The sequence below is a fragment of the Myxocyprinus asiaticus genome, chromosome 13, assembly GCF_019703515.2.
Source record: "Myxocyprinus asiaticus isolate MX2 ecotype Aquarium Trade chromosome 13, UBuf_Myxa_2, whole genome shotgun sequence".
Lineage (NCBI taxonomy): Eukaryota > Metazoa > Chordata > Actinopteri > Cypriniformes > Catostomidae > Myxocyprinus > Myxocyprinus asiaticus.
The window spans coordinates 47,633,464-47,652,003 of NC_059356.1; the positions used below are offsets into that span (position 1 = coordinate 47,633,464).

Here is an 18,540-nt window from a genome sequence, read left to right on the forward strand (position 1 = left end):
ATATATATATATATACAGGTGCATCTCAATAAATTAGAATGTCGTGGAAAAGTTCATTTATTTCAGTAATTCAACTCAAATTGTGAAACTCGTGTATTAAATAAATTCAATGCACACAGACTGAAGTAGTTTAAGTCTTTGGTTCTTTTAATTGTGATGATTTTGGCTCACATTTAACAAAAACCCACCAATTCACTATCTCAAAAAATTAGAATACATCATAAGACCAATAAAAAAAAATATTTTTAGTGAATTGTTGGCCTTCTGGAAAGTATGTTCATTTACTGTATATGTACTCAATACTTGGTAGGGGCTCCTTTTGCTTTAATTACTGCCTCAATTCGGCGTGGCATGGAGGTGATCAGTTTGTGGCACTGCTGAGGTGGTATGGAAGCCCAGGTTTCTTTGACAGTGGCCTTCAGCTCATCTGCATTTTTTGGTCTCTTGTTTCTCATTTTCCTCTTGACAATACCCCATAGATTCTCTATGGGGTTCAGGTCTGGTGAGTTTGCTGGCCAGTCAAGCACACCAACACCATGGTCATTTAACCAACTTTTGGTGCTTTTGGCAGTGTGGGCAGGTGCCAAATCCTGCTGGAAAATGAAATCAGCATCTTTAAAAAGCTGGTCAGCAGAAGGAAGCATGAAGTGCTCCAAAATTTCTTGGTAAACGGGTGCAGTGACTTTGGTTTTCAAAAAACACAATGGACCAACACCAGCAGATGACATTGCACCCCAAATCATCACAGACTGTGGAAACTTAACACTGGACTTCAAGCAACTTGGGCTATGAGCTTCTCCACCCTTCCTCCAGACTCTAGGACCTTGGTTTCCAAATGAAATACAAAACTTGCTCTCATCTGAGAACACTGGGCAACAGTCCAGTTCTTCTTCTCCTTAGCCCAGGTAAGACACCTCTGACGTTGTCTGTGGTTCAGGAGTGGCTTAACAAGAGGAATACGACAACTGTAGCCAAATTCCTTGACATGTCTGTGTGTGGTGGCTCTTGATGCCTTGACCCCAGCCTCAGTCCATTCCTTGTGAAGTTCACCCAAATTCTTGAATCGATTTGCTTGACAATCATAAGGCTGCGGTTCTCTTGGTTGGTTGTGCATCTTTTTCTTCCACGCTTTTTCCTTCCACTCAACTTTCTGTTAACATGCTTGGATACAGCACTCTGTGAACAGCCAGCTTCTTTGGCAATGAATGTTTGTGGCTTACCCTCCTTGTGAAGGGTGTCAATGATTGTCTTCTGGACAACTGTCAGATCAGCAGTCTTCCCCATGATTGTGTAGCCTAGTGAACCAAACTGAGAGACCATTTTGAAGGCTCAGGAAACCTTTGCAGGTGTTTTGAGTTGATTAGCTGATTGGCATGTCACCATATTCTAATTTTTTGAGATAGTGAATTGGTGGGTTTTTGTTAAATGTGAGCCAAAATCATCACAATTAAAAGAACCAAAGACTTAAACTACTTCAGTCTGTGTGCATTGAATTTATTTAATACACGAGTTTCACAATTTGAGTTGAATTACTGAAATAAATGAACTTTTCCACGACATTCTAATTTATTGAGATGCACCTGTATATATAAATGTTTTAGTAATTATCAAATCATAAAATGAATAGCAAGGCTAAAGCATGAAACCAGATTTGTCTAGCTTTATTGCAGTCTACAATCTCATCTGTTTAGCGTCTTCGGTCATTACAATGATTCAGATTGTTAAACACAAGTTGACCTAGCGGGGTATGTTGTCCTACAATTATTTAAACAGTAAAACAATTATGAAGCACAAAATGATTGATAAAATAGCAAAGATGTACTAATTGGCCATTTACAAAGATAAAAACAAAAAATAAAATAAAAAATTTGTTTGGCCAACAGATATTGTAATAAATAATTCGTAAACAATTTAAAACACACAATCTGCACTGACCTGACATTTATGAAGAATACTCATCCCGAGAACACAGGTGAACCTTTTGGTTAATATCTTCATTATTGGTGACCCTTGCTTTAATGTATGGCAGTATGCTTTTATAATATGAATTATCATATAACTCAAATAAGCATACTGTACCAATACATTCACAAAGTTGCATTAGTTTAACCATACTTAACCATACTACTGTTGGATTGTGTAGTACGGTGCTGTCATTTTATAATTTAAATATGGAAAATGCATTCTACGTATGTTTGCAAAAAAGTTTAGTAGCAATTAAAGATCATTCAGTTTCAGGCCAGGACTACTTCATAGACCATCTGCAAGAAGAGATCACGTTCCAGTCACCAGATGATACCTCCAACACTTCTGATGAAAAGGAAGTGTCACACACACACACACACACACACACACATTGTTATTGTGAATGGCAGTTTTTCTTAATAAAAAGCTAAACTATCTGTGTGCCTGTGATATTAGACCACTCTCTCTTTAAATTTATATGAGCAGGAGGATAAAGCATATTGTATTGCAAAAAAAAAAAAAAAAATTACACAAAGGCCTTAAAAGGATAGATTAACCAAAACTGAAAATTATCTCTTCATTAACTCACCCTAATGCCATCCCAGATGTGTATGACTTTCTTTCTTCTACTGAACACAAATGAAGATTTTTAGAAGAATATTTCAGCTCTGTAGGTCCATACAATGCAAGTGAATGGTGGCCAGAACTGTGAAGCTCCAAAAAGCACATAAAGGCAGCTTAAAAGTAATTCATACGATTCCAGTGGTTTAATCCATGTCTTCAGCAGTGATATGATAGGTGTGGTAAGACACAGATCAGTATTCCTCAGTTATAAGTCCTCTTTTACTATAAATTCTCCAGAAGGTGGCAATATGCACAAAAAATGTCAATCGCCAAAAACAAAAGAAAAAGAAAGTGAAAGTGGAGATTTACTTGTCTCCGGCCTGCAGCTATACCTACTTGTATTTGTTGGGGCAGCATGAATTGAGTCAATGGCACTTTTTCACCACTAGATATCAGTAAAGTTCTACACTATTTGTTCATCTACTGACTAACAAAATCCCAAGACTGAAGTTACAGATGTAGAAATGAAATTACCATATAATGTGAAATATTTGGGTGCTTGATTCAGTCATTTAGAATGACTGTTGATCAAAACAGGTAATTTAAAAGAATATTTTACTGTGCATAGCATAATTAAATTTGTGAGTTTTGCAGCACTACAATTTTCTGTACAGTTTATTTTTATTTAGACCTAATTTTGTGTTAATTTTCACTTTCAAATGGCTTATTCCAGCTGTTACAAAGGTGATGGGCCTACAGGATATTATTAGCAGAATAACATGGGATATGCATGCATTTTTCATCCATGTGTACGCTTAACAAAATAAAAATTGGCCTGCATAAGGTGGTGATGTTTAGTCCAGATAGCCAGTTCTATATGTGAAGCTTAGGAACATTTAGAATTTGTAGATGTGTTTAATAGACAATGTCTTGGTGCTCTGTTGATATACATTTTGTTACTTACAATTTAAAAACAAGTTGTTTTCAGCTTTACAGGACGTTGTACAATGAAGCAACATGATCACACTCTTCATTGGATAACATCCTGTAAACCTGAAAACAACTTGCTTCACTACTAGCTTTTGGCGACCTCTCTTGGACATAAATGGAGCACACACATGCCCATATGCCCTACAACACTTACCGCTTTGGCCACTGGGGGCAGTGTTTTGTAATTTCGGTCAATGTATACCGATTTTGACGAAAGAAAAGTCGGTCTACTCTTTCCGATTTCACTGTGAGAGCAGAGTCTTCTGTCAGAAGGAGCTAGTCAGATCAAACGGATAAAAGTAAATGTTGTTTAAACACTGCCCTCTTCTGGACACAGTCAGAAAAGCACAGCAATGCGATGACAAATCATGCATTAATGACTGGAAAACTTCAAGAGGCAACATCCTGCACCTGAGAAACAGAAGGAAGGTGAGCAAATAGTTTTATTCTTCTGTCAGACTGTTGTGACTCAAGCATTCCTAAAGCCTAATTCGCACTGCCCACAAAACACCAACAAACTCCAACATTCTGAAGTTGTCTGTTAGATTAAAATGTTGAGAAGCACAACTGTTAGCATTTACTGGAGCAGTGTGACAAATGACAGTGTTAGCCGCACTCTTGTCCAACAACCGTATTTGTTGAGAAGGGTAATGCTGCAGGCGTTCCTCCAAAAAGGGGCGTTCGCTCCAAACCGCCATTGAAGATATAGGGAGCTTCTTGATCCTTTCCTTAACCTTAACCGTGACTGGAAGTAATGCCCTCTTTTGGAGTTGGCCCAACCCCCTTTTGGAATAACCATGCCCAATTTTGGAGTAAACCCGCCCTCTTTTGGAGACCCTGCCCCCATTTGGAGGTCTCCGGCCTGCAGATATATCTACTTGTATTTCTTGGGGCAGCATGAATTGAGTCAATGGCACTTTTTCACCACTAGATATCAGTAAAGTTCTACACTAAAGTCACAGGTACGCTAAATAAAAATGGTTAAATCACTGTACTGCTGGCTCATTGTTTTTAGCTTGAAGGTGAGTATTATAGGCGAGATTTTTTTTTTTAATTACATAAACAATATGTACATTTATGATAGCTAGTTGTAGTATTATGTTAAGTATTATGTTTATATACATTTATGTTCTTGGTAGATGCCTTCTTTAAGTCACTTTAGCAAGAAAGTGTGCTGAGAACATGAATATGCACAGCCTTCAGTGACTGCATGTTTTGTCCATAATACCCTATCAATGGTTAGCCTGAGATTTTTCCTGGTTTGCCATTATTATTATTTTTTTTTTAAATTATTGTTTTAACATGTTCGTGTCACTGGGACCCTGGTCATAGCTGGTTTTCCAAGCATGCACATGGCTTGAATAGTTAATGAGCTTGCTAGGATTCACAGTTTGCAAGTTTATTTACATAGTTTTTATTGTTAATTGTGCTGTTACATTTGATAATTTCTTGTTTTGTGAAGTCTGAAGTTCATTTTCTGCTTACAATTACCCATTTATGATCAAACAATTATCTATTGTTTGTCACCGCCATTGTGTGTGTTCAGGTCTGTGTGCAGCTCTGGATCTTGTTTCTATCATGATTAGTGCAAGCTGATGTTTAATAGATTACATTGCATTTATTAACCCTTCTGTGGCACTGAAAAATGGCACCTCTCTTTGTTAATCACAGTCATTTTTGCCCTGAAGGGTCAGATGTGTAACCCTTTTTTTTAAGATGATAATGATACCATGTCTTCTTCCCTGAAGTAAGAAAAATACAATAATGAATTTCTTTTGGGATTTTATGCTATATTGATCTAATTTACATGTAAAATTATAAAAGTTATCATTAATTTGCATATACAAAAAAGCACATTGTTGAATAAATAAATAAATAAACATGAAGCATGGAGGAAATATGAGAATGTGACATTAATTGGAGGCACATTGCTGCTCTCTGGTGAACAAAATATAAATAACATTAATTGAAAACCATGTCATGCCAGTAACAGCCAGTAGATGGCTGTAGCCACCTACTGTGTAGTCTGATGGCTTGTTGGAACCTAATTTAATATTTTATCACAAGATATGCCTTTGGATATATATTTAGACATTATCAAACTATTATTTGTCAAATTTTAATAATTTAAAATTGATTTGAAGTGTCAGTTTTTGCAGTTAACGTCATTATGCTTGCAATCAAACCTGACCATGGTGTTACAAAGAGAAGACACAGAATAAGCATTTTTCTACCAATCATTTATTTCAAACATAAAAAATTAATAACTCAAAGTAAATGCATGAAAATGAACATCAATAAACAGAAATGAACTGCAAAATTCTGAAAATTCCATTAGAGTATAAAACAGAAGAATCAGAGTAAACATTTTGCAATTTCAAACTTTCTATAGTAAAAATCTATTTTGAAAATGTACGTGTGTGTGTTTGTGTGAGATAGAGAGAGAGAGCGAGAGAGAGTCAGATTGCTGTCGTCAGCTGGAAAACAACAGATGACTTATAATGCCAACAATGACCAAAAGATGACTGTAGATCTCCACTTACTGATGCCCTGGTTCTGTGTGTGTATGTGTTCTGCATTGTTTGTGTGTTATCGTCTCACCCCTTCATTTCTGAGTGTGTGTTTAGCTTTGTGACTGATTTATTGTTAAAAAAAAAAAAAAAAAAAAAAAACTCTGATTAAAATTGACTGAAACATACACACCCACACAAACATGCTTACACAAACACAAAAATAAACTGGTGAGACTAGTACAACTAGAACCTGTTTGAGTAAGCATGTAAGTGTGGGTGTGCATGTTTTGCACTGAGGATGTTTTAGAGTCTCACCCTGTAATTTCTTTCTGTTTATTTCTGCATTGTGGCTGATTTATTGATTGTATTTAACAGATAAAAAAAATTATCTGTTTTTTGGTCTTTCCCATTCATTTTTAATGGTCGGTCAATTTTGACCGTGAATACCAAAGGTGTCACTTTTTTTTTTTTTTTTTTTTTTTTACGACTAAGCCTTATCGAATCATGTTTTCTTTTCTTTCTTTCTTTTTTTTTTTTTTTTGGATGTTCAGATGGTAAATGGAGACTAAATGTCACCAAGTCATGTACTTCTCAGATAAAAGAAACCATTTTATTAATTGAGGAAAAAAAGTATTCAGTCAAAAATGACCGAATACCATATAGAGGGTTAAGCTTCTCAGTTGAAGGCTTCCGTGTGTCATCTGGTACATGACTAAGAACGTTAAGAAAATATTAAAAGCTAGTGCATTTTTGAAAGCAAGGCTATATTCAGTGTTAAATTGCAATTTTTACTCAAGCAAAATACTGTAAACTTTACTTGTGGTTTTCAAATGAAAGCCAACACGAATTGTGTGTCAAATTTACAAGCAATTTCAGTGTGGAAATTGTTTCCTAGGTATTTATTTTTAGTAATCCTCAGTGATCACACCAGACTTTTTATTGTACTGTATATTATTTATATGTTTTGAATGTTTTGTATATACAACGTATAAATGTGTTGTGCTTTTATTTCTTTAATAAATATATTTCTATCTTTAATATTTCTTTAATTATATATTTTATTTTCAGATTGTCCATTTAAATTTAGCTCCATTTGACTAAATTTCTCTAGATTTGTTAGTTTCAGATTAATTTGCAGTGTAGGTTTATTTAGTTTTAATAAGTAGGAGGGTTTCTAAGGTGACTATAATTGAGATTTTTAATGCATTTCAAACCTTTTCATTCTGTTCTGTATGATAAAGACTAATTGGAAGAGTTCATGTTTAATGAAGGAAGTTTTAAAGGTTTCAGATTGTTTAATGTACTGTAGGCTATCCAAAACTGAAATTACACTGGTCAATTTTAGTTAATATCTGACTCAATTTAATTTGAGCTTAATTCAATTGTTATTTATTTATTTATGGAAAATATTTATATTCAGTTTAAATTTTCATTTAATAATCTCAAAAAAAAAAAAAAAAAAAAATTTCGCCTATTTTTAAGGTTTATGCATTTCAATTTTATAATAAAATTCCACCAAATTGAATTGAGTAATTCAATAATAATAATAAAATAAAATAATAATAATGTAATTTTGTTAAAGATTACTTCATTCAATTTTGGATTGAATTTTGTTATGAAATTGAAATGTGTAAATCTTAATTATTTAAGTGTAACACTAGTTCACCCATGACCCATAACTTGTATTTTTTATATAAGTGGAACTAAATGAATAAATGCATCACATGGTCATCAGGAAAGTGTTTATGTGATTTTTACCGGAGTGGTCATTTGTTCACTTCCAGTATATTTGTGTGTGTGTGTGTGTGTGTGTGTGTTTGTGTTAGATGTTTACAGTCATTGCACGCTGTTGGTTATTGTACATGATGGTCTAAAATTTCCTGTTGAGCAGGGGTGCGTGTAATGGCATGTGTGTATCCGGAGGGCCTAATTCATCGAAATCGATGCCGCTTCCTCCTCTCTAAGGTAAATGGTTACCTAGGAGACGGACAGGCGCTTTCCATCTTGTAATCCTGAGGGGATGCAGGAAGATAAATGTTCTCCTCCGCTGTCCTGTCGCCCTGGCAACGTTACAACCCTGAACCTGTCCTACAGGACGTCCCGCTTGACATCCGACACAGAGAAAGGCTGTGTCCCAATTCACATACTTCTTTTGCACATTAAAAGTAGCCTACATACTTCTGAACAAGTAGTAAAAAACTACCAGGTCTCAACAGTATGGCCTGATGGTGTAAGAGTTTCGGGTCACTACTGTATGTCTTATGTTTGTTGATTATGCAAATGGTTAAATTTCTTGTAAACATTTGTTTGTTTGTATTGAACGTTGTGAATTCTGCTGGTTAACAAAAGGAAGTTTTGTTAATTCCGAGAATGACTTGTGTGTGTGTGTGTTTGTGTGTGTGTGTGTGTGTGTATATATATATATACAACAGTTAGTTCCAGTCCTCGAATCTGATTGGACGAGAGACGTTCCATGAGCACTGATGGTCTGACACTATCAGCACTTGGACGCTTCACTGTATGTATCACTCCGCTTGTGTTCATGCTGTTCTAAACTAAAGTGTAAGAGCAGTGCAGATGTGTTAAGAGCCATCTGTCTTTTTACATTTAATTTTGTGACATTACATATTTTTGCCAGCAGGTGGAGGCAAAAGACCATTTTTGTGTGTAATATGAGCCAGTTAGGTGAAGTGAAGTGAGTCAGTGTCAGTCAGTGTTTTCATTCATCAGCACTACATGATCGTTCGTATTACTACTACACTACTAAAGCTAGGAAATAGCTTTAAACGGCTTTAAACGAACAACGTCAGCGTTAAGGCTCATCATAGCTGAGAGACACATCAGACTGATTAATTACACAAACTCAAAGAGCTCACTTCTTACTGGGGTTTCCACATTGGAGAGGACAAAATGGTTGAGGAGATTGCGGTTTCTATAGTGAAAGACTCTTGCACACTGGCTACCGTGGAATAGGGAGGAATACACCTGTTTGGACGGCTATTTTTCCACAGAGAAAATAGGATGCATTTGACCAAAATTACATTAACACACTACAGCATCATCAACAGGTGATCGCACACGCTCCACCTCTCTCTCTCTCTCATCATTTGGTTTGAACCAGCAATGGCAGATTCTGATCCGTCATGTAAGAAAGTAGTTCCATGCACAAATGCGTTTTTTGTGACTACTTAGATTTTCCTATTTTTTAAAAATTTACTTATTCATTGAACTGTTGTATATAAGCAATATCACATGAGCAAGAGTGCGATATGGCCCTAAATCAGCACTGCTGAGATTACCTACGGCACTCAACCTGCGGCCGAATCACAGCAGTGCTGATGTAGGGCCATATAGCACTCATGTGATATTGCTTATATATATATACATATATATCGTGCATATACTCAAAACTATCTAAGCCTATTTTTTAAGATTTACACATTTAAATTTCATAACAAATTTCAGACCCACTTTATATTAGGTGGCCTTAACTACTATGTATTTAACCATTTGATACAATGTACTTATTATGCACATACATGTTGTTGCATTGTAATTACATTTAAAGTAGTTGCATTTAATTATATTTGTAGTTACACTGTTAACTTTACCCCTAACCCAACCCTTACCCCAAAACCTAACTCTAACCCTAACCCTACCCTTACTCCTAAACCTACCCGCACCTCAACCTCAGTAGCAATAAATGTGGGAATTCTGCAGAACAACATGTAGTTACACAGTAAATACATAGTCTTTAATGTTAGTACATAATAGTTACGTCCACCTAATATAAAGTGTGACCATAAATTATGTTAATATCAACTAACAAAAATAAGTATTGCATGCTAATTTACAGTGTAAGTTAAAATGTATTTTGTATGCCTTCCTGTACAGAAATCTGATAAATGACAATTAACATATATATATTATAATATATATATTAGAGCTCTCCATAAAAATGCCCTGAGTACACCAGTATTCCTAACATGTCATAATATTGCATCTTGATACAGTACCTCTTTATTCATCACTACTCATAAATGTATTAATTTTATGTTCATAATGTTGTGGCAGCTTCCGATTTACAAAGTTAAAAGTGACCAATCACAAACTCAATGGATGAACACATCAAAAACCCGATGGAAATAGTATACCAAAGGGGAACAGTAGTGTACAGTATATGTTCAACCATGAGTAATATGATTTCAGAAATAAATCCTAATCTTGCATACTGTACAATATTTGGGCTGTAGCTGAACATCCTGTGAATGATGATATAATACAAACACCACACACTCAAACAAAACACTGTGCTGAAGTAGACAAGTTTATTTATCGTAGGCCTACTTATAATAATGATGGTCATATCAATGAGTAGTAATAAATATGATGTCGTAATACTCATAATAATGATGGTAATAACTTTAATGTCAGAATAACAGAAGTTTTCTTACAATATGAGGTTTGTAGTGATAGTAAAAGAGCAAACACAAACTGATACGCTTACAGAATGGGAGGGGTTCAGATATCTTTCAATATTTCCACTTTTATATCTTTTTTTAGATATAATATAACTTGAATTCTTACAAAAATGAGAAAGATTTAAATAGATAAAAATCCTTAGAAATGAACCTTATTGTTTTAGAACAAAATACTAGATTTTAGTGGGGTGGAGGAGAGAGGAGAGGGGGCTGATATTTACAGGACAGCCGAGATTGAAAAACAACTGTTTACCACAGTAAAACCAGTTTACTTCTCAAACACACACACATATATTTTTAACTTTCTTCACCTTCGATGACATCTTTTAAGAATAGCACGGGTATGAGGTGCATGTTTGATGTAAATTTGTGTATCATAATAATTATATATTAACTATGAAGAGGCTGTTGAATTGACTCGACACTGCTTATTTCAACAAAACCATTTACAAACATCTGCCATGATTAACACGTTAGAGTCTGAGCTACTGAAATAAAGACAGTTTGCATCTGTACAAAAGACATGATATAAAATTTTGTTACAGAAGAGTGTTTATGTTATATTAAACGCCTTTTACGTTATATCAAATAAATAAAACACCCAGAAGCTCTCAAGATCTGTATCACCTGAAATCTACATTGTGTTCAAAATATTTGAAGGTAGAGTTTACCGCATAATTACAATTTTGTCTTTATTTACTCACCTGACATTTTTTCTTCCATCACATGCAAAAGGAGATGGAAGAGTTTTTAAATATATCTTAAAAGGATTACTTACTAGTTACATTAACATTAAAGATATCTGAAATGTTAATTTCAAACTAGTGAAACATATAGATGGCCAAATTACCTTTTAATATTCCCAGCATTACTCATCATAATTGCATTTTTACAAGTAAGAATTACAATTAAAGAGCTCTATAATATAATTTCTACTAGTAAGAATTTCAATTGCAGATCTCTCTAAATGAATTTTTACTAGTAAGAATTTCAATTACAGATCTCTCTAAATGAATTTTTACTAGTAAGAATTTCAATTGCAGATCTCTCTAAATGAATTTTACTAGTAAGAATTTCAATTACAGATCTCTCTAAATGAATTTTTACTAGTAAGAATTTCAATTGCAGATCTCTCTAAATGAATTTTACTGGTAAGAATTTCAATTGCAGATCTCTCTAAATGAATTTTACTAGTAAGAATTTCAATTACAGATCTCTCTAAATGAATTTTACTAGTAAGAATTTCAATTGCAGATCTCTCTAAATGAATTTTACTGGTAAGAATTTCAATTGCAGATCTCTCTAAATGAATTGTACTAGTAAGAATTTCAATTGCAGATCTCTCTAAATGAATTTTACTGGTAAGAATTTCAATTGCAGATCTCTCTAAATGAATTTTACTGGTAAGAATTTCAATTGCAGATCTCTCTAAATGAATTTTACTGGTAAGAATTTCAATTGCAGATCTCTCTAAATGAATTTTACTGGTAAGAATTTCAATTGCAGATCTCTCTAAATGAATTTTACTGGTAAGAATTTCAATTGCAGATCTCTCTAAATGAATTTTACTAGTAAGAATTTCAATTGCAGATCTCTCTAAATGAATTTTACTAGTAAGAATTTCAATTGCAGATCTCTCTAAATGAATTTTACTAGTAAGAATTTCAATTGCAGATCTCTCTAAATGAATTTTACTAGTAAGAATTTCAATTACAGATCTCTCTAAATGAATTTTACTAGTAAGAATTTCAATTGCAGATCTCTCTAAATGAATTTTACTAGTAAGAATTTCAATTACAGAGCTTACAACTGAATATTTACATGCCATAAGTTTCCACTGACTCCCATTTATTTTTAATAACAGAGGTCTACAACTGATCTTTCCACTAGTAAGAATTCCATTTAAAGAGCTCTATAATATAATTTCTACCAGTAAGAATTCCAATTGCAGATCCCTCTAAATTATTTTTTACTAGTAAGAATTTCAATTGCAGATATCTCTAAATTCATTTTTACTAGTAAGAATTCCAGTTGCAGATTTCTATAATGTAATTTCTAAAAATCACATCAAAGATATGATTAATTGCAGAGCTCTTTGATTGGATTACAGAGCACTGCAATTGCATTCTTACTATAAAAAATCAATTGTAGATCTCTTTATTTGTAGTTTTTACTAGTAAAAATGCAATTGCAGAGCTCTGTATTTGTAATTCTTACAAATAAAAAATCAATTATAGAGCTCTGTAATCGGAATTCTTACAAGAAAAAGCTATTGTAAAGCTCTCTAACTGAAATATTACTAGTAAATATGCAATTAGATGCTGGTAGCATTAAAATCTAAATTGTCTTGCCATAGAAAACCAAATAAAGGTATCAAAAATGAGCATTGTTATTAGTTGTAATTCAATTATTGTTATCAGTAATATATATTTGTACTTGGAACTTTGTTAAATTGAAAATTTATATTTTTTACTAATAAGAAGTAAATAACTGACCTTTGACAACTAACATATCATTCAATAGTGACAATACAGTAAAATATATCGATAAATGTCTTTTAATAGTTGTTTTTTTTTTTTTTATTCCATTTTTTTATTCCATCAAGAATGGGTATTCCTGGGAGAAATTATGTCATTTTTACTAGTGTAAACCTAATTACTGATATAAAACATTCTGGGTCATAAGTCTTTTTTTCATAAGACTCAAATCTGTTTTGTTTCTTGTCAAAGATTTCAACATTTTTTGTAGATTTTTAATTGATCAGTTTTATCTTTCCTAAAGCCCCAATTTTAACCCAATCATAATTTAGCTTAGGGAAGAGGGTGGGTTATCTATAAATCCCACACATTTCTCTGTGACCTGAAGCAACACGGCACAGTTGAAGCTGAAAAAACAACCTAATAAAGGACTTAACAATGTCTTCATTAAAATTTTTTTAAAGTTTTAACGTTTTTTTTTAAGAGTTAAGTGTAGAGGTCAAGTTTAGGTTTAGGAGATAGAAAATTACACTAGCTTAATATAAAAACAATTGAAGTCAATGTAAAAGTGTATAAATGTGCCAGAGTACAAGCTAAATAATAAAGCATGATTTGCTTATGAGTGGAATAAATAGATTAAAAAGCAACACACGTACACACACACACACACACACACACACACACACACACACACACACACACACACACAGCCCCTTCTCTCACAGCCCAAGACCCCAATAATAGATTTGTGTTACGTATGTACAAATACAACTACTGTTACACTCTGATCATACAGTATATGAATACATTCTTGAAAACGTCTTTTTAAAAATTCAAGCCATTACCCCAAATAAAATTCTCTGTTCTTTACATCCCCTCCCCCATCAGATGTACTGTATCAAACCCCATAAATACTTCCTACAGCTGACAAATTTTCCAAAGTACAGGTTAACAGTCACTTTTTGTGTAAAACGTCATTTAAAGGAAGCATTTTATGTATGCGTAGTCAAACTTGTGGATATAGATGTCTTATAGCAATATGATAATTCAATGAACAATACTTTTCTTTTTTTTTCTAAGACTAGATGCATCCGTTTATTTCATTTTGGCTGGAAGTATGTCACCTGGTTTTAGAGTAAACATGTTGTGTTACACTAGAATCGAGAGACACGCCAGTGTAAATCACTGACCAGAGTCTCTCTTAGCACAATATTCAACAGGTGAGGATGTTTGTTCGGGCAAAGTGTAAATGGGCGGAGCTTCAGTTGGGCGGAGTTTGTGTTTCTATGGAAATTCATTTAATAGGAATCAGTGATGTAACTCGAGCAGAATTAATTTCTCTAAATCGTTTGTAAACACTGAAATATACTTACATATGAGTTTACGAATGGTACATACAGAATTGTGTTCAATTTACGTAAGAACGGTTTAGTTAACAATTTACAAAGAAACTCATTCAATTTACATAAGAATGGTTTACAAATTGTACGATTTAATTTACATAAACAATTTACACAAACTCGTTTGATATTGTGCAAAATTGGTTTAACAAACTGTTTACACAGAAACTCATTTAATTTACTTAAGAATGGTTTTACAAACTATTTACATGGTTAAACGAGCAATTTACACAAACATTTATAAAATTTACATATGATTGGTTTTACGAATGGTTTATAAAGAAATTTGTTAAATTTATGTAAGAACAGTTTTGTGAAGATTCACACACACTCGTGTGATTTGAATGGTTTGACGAACATTTATACGGAAATTAATTCAATTTGCATAAGAATTGTTTTACGAATGGTTTATACATAAATCTTTATAAATTATACTTACATTATTATTTTATAATTTGCTAAGTTTATGTAAACGCAGTTTTATACATGATTTACACAAACTCTTTCGATTGTTTACGGAACAATGGTTTTATGAATTATTTGCACAGAAACTTCTGTAACACGAACATAACTAATTTGGTGTAAATCGTCCATAAATAATCTTGCGTAAATCTTGAGATTTTGCTCCGCCCTCACTGAACATTTAGCACCAAACAAACATGCCCACCTTCACCTCTAACTTGACTGCTGAACAACACTGATCAGAAATTGACATCTTTAGTTTAATTATAGAAAAGTTGTAACCAGGAACACCACAGGAAGTTGGTCAATAGCGTGGCCAATCGCAGAGAGTTATGACATCAGCCACTGGAAGTTAACAAGTGGCTCCACCCACATCAGACAGGGATGAATCGGAAGCTGGAAGTGGGCCGATGATGCCTCTCCACAGGAAAGCGATCAAAGAACACCCAATGAGAACGTGAGTTGAAACACAGGAAGTGCCGCCCATGTGGCGTAAGTGACATCCTTTCCAGGAAGTGATGCACAAAGAGAGCACAAAGACTCCACCCACAGGAAACACATTTGTCATGCAGCTTTCAGCTTGTTTGTTTGACTCCTCCCCTTTCATATGTCCGCCTCTCATTGGTGGATAATGTTGTGGGCGGGGCTTTAGAGTATGGATCCCTGCATGTGGTCATATCAGCAATAGTTTACTGTCCATCTCCGAGTAACACATATTCGCATCTCTTCATGTACACAAACCGCTCTGCACCATCCGTAAATGCAAACATATAGAGCAAAAAATGTTTTTCAATGAGTTTTGTTGTTTTTTCTTCATATAGTCCTTAATAGTCGACCCCTAAGAACTCCGATTTGCATCTTACAGCCATAGATTTTCACGCACACAACATAAAAACTTTACTTTTTTTTTTTTTTCTGTCCTCATGATGATCCATGCTGTCCTGAAGTTCTTTCTCCTACAATTTCTTTCGCTGTATTTACTGGGATAAAGAAAAGGAAGCAAAAACAGAGAGGTGAAAATGCAGTTATGCTTGTATTTTCTGATTAAATAATTTCAGTTTTAGAGTGAAATATACAGCGGTCTCAAAACATGTTTAGTCACACTTACAAATGTCTGAATGTCGCTGCATTAGATAACTACAGCAGATATACCAAACTGACTATCTTCTGCAATGTCCTGGTCATATTTAACTCCAAAAAAGAATAAATTACATTTTGCATTAAGAAAATTAAGTCTACATTTAGGACTATTAAGCTTTTTTGCATTGTGACATTATCATTACATTAACACGTCTTCTTTTTACAATTCCCATTGATTTCAATGATTATTCTCATTACCGTAACAGTCATTTTTTTTTTTTTTACCATTTTACAGATAAAAAGATGCTGTTGTACAATCATTTTTAAAAATAAAAATCTGTGAAAATTAAAGGGGAGTATGACTAAAATATATGAATACTTTACAATTTAAAGAATGTGTCATTTTTCACATTGCGGCAAAAAGAATTAGGGGTTAAAATGTGCGTAACTGTAATGAAATTGATGATTTTGAGTAAAAAAATTAACATGACATTTGAATAAATAATAAATAAATAAACTTCAGCACAGTTCTGAAGTGTTTAAATGTCTCAAACATATGTGGTTTATTATCCAATTTTACATTTTCAATCACTTATACATGTGAAAGAAGTGGAACCAATTTTTTAAAACTCATTATTTTATGTAGATATATTCATGAAGTATTACGAACTTGTGTATATAAACATCAAATACTGTTTTCATGGCAAAAAAAAAAAAAAAATACAGTTTACTAGTTGAATGTACAGTATCAAACCAATGTACTTACAACTCTCAAAATATAAACAAAAGGTAAAATGAAACATTACATACAGTTTAAAGAATAAAACAGTTGGATTTCAGACACACAGAGAAAAAAACACTATATAGGTATATTTACGTAAATGCTTAGGAAGAGAATCACATAATGTATATACTGTACATGCAATTACAAATAATGTAACTTTTTTGCTTTTTGTCAAATCTTAGTGTTTATATATATATATATATATATATATATATATATATATATATATATATATATTTCCGCTTAATCAGTGTGGTAAACAAGGCAGTCTGAGCGAATTGAGACCTGAAGAGTTCATAGAAGTCAGTCTACAGGACTTTTCGTGAGTAATATTCATATCAACCCTTTGTGCTGATATGTTGATTTTATGATAGCTGCAGTTACATGATCTCTTGTACATGAAACTAATTACAGTAATAAAGAATTGAATAACATATAAAAACAATAAGCAATTAAGTGTCCATAAGTATAGTTTAAACCCATCTGCTGGTACTTTGTACAACATTGTGAGTCGACGGAGTGCAAATAAAAAAACAATTCAATGAGGACGTAAAGATTTCCACAACCTACAGAGGCTCTTTCTGGTTTTAAATCAGCAGCATTAACGTTTGACAGCAGGATAAGTATGCAGGAAATACTGAGAGATGAAAACAGGTTATAAGAGAGCAGCTGTCTGCTTTGAGAGATACTGCTGTACTGCTATTCAATGAAAAATGTGTTGTATTGGATTCTGAATTAGATTTTTACACCTTGATGCAATTTCCCCTCAGAAAAGATTAAATGGACCAACGGCAGAGCTTGTTATGTATCTACCGAAGTGTTTCACTTATAAAATGGAGTTTATAAGACCAGAACCAGAGCAGTGCGACTTATTTATAAAACTCATATGTTTCAGTCCTCTTTCTGAATCTGTTCACTTTTTTAATAAAGGCTCTTGGAAAGAATATTGGCAAAAATGTGGACCAGACTTTATGTTCACGAAACCTGTCAACAAAATGTCCTGGTCACAACACACACAAATATGAAATTATATTTTGCAAAAAGAAAATTACATTTTTATTGCTTTGTGAAATTATTTTCGAACACTTTAGCACATTTTACCCACCAGTTCTCATTACCGTAACCCATCTAGAAATTTTACCTGTACTATTTCCTTAATTTCAATGATGATTCTCATTACCATTTCCATATTAGAGTAAATAAAAAAGGTGTTAATTTTTTTTTTTTCAGCAAAATGAAAGGCAGCACCAACGTATTACTGCTATGATGTATAAATACTTTACGATTTAAATAACATGTACCTGTGTATATTTTTACATGTTGCAGTAATGGGAATTGGGGGTAAAATGTGCATTACATTTTCAGTCATGAAAGTATTGTCAATGCATAAAAATCTTAAAATATTAATTTTCTATGTGCAAAATGCAATTTATTTTTGTTTCTTTTGATTTTGGAGTAAAATAGGAGCAGTGATTTTAGTGAAGTGCACAGTTTCAGAAACACTCACACAGAATTGCAGACAGAGCATCTGTTCACTTGTTCACACTCTGAGCTTCGGCTGACACAAACAACTACAACTGATAAATGAATGCAACAGTGAGTTTAAGAGATGCCGTTCCTCCATCTGTGAGGGAACAGTGTCCAATAATCTGCTGTAAACGTTTGAAGCACTTGCATCTCTAGTGCCTCTCTCGAGCGTCTTATTTATGTGGATAATTTCACAGGATTTATTTGAAGAGAAACACTGAGTAAATATCTAAAAATAAATAGAAATAGAGTTCAAAGCCTCAGAAAAGGAAATTATTTTGTGGTTAAGTAAATATA

The 18,540-nt window shown here is 33.4% G+C and overlaps 1 protein-coding gene across 1 annotated transcript in view; it reads right to left on the bottom strand.

The window, feature by feature from the left end:
* Positions 1-15,009: 15,009 nt before the first annotated feature.
* The window catches only part of LOC127449876 (RNA binding protein fox-1 homolog 3-like), a 181,569-nt gene continuing 178,038 nt past the window's right edge, over positions 15,010-18,540 (bottom strand). Inside the window, exon 12 of the mRNA XM_051713488.1 lies at positions 15,010-15,832. Coding sequence (XP_051569448.1) covers positions 15,830-15,832 — 3 coding nt within the window. The 3' untranslated portion in view covers positions 15,010-15,829. The remainder of the gene's footprint in view (positions 15,833-18,540) is intronic.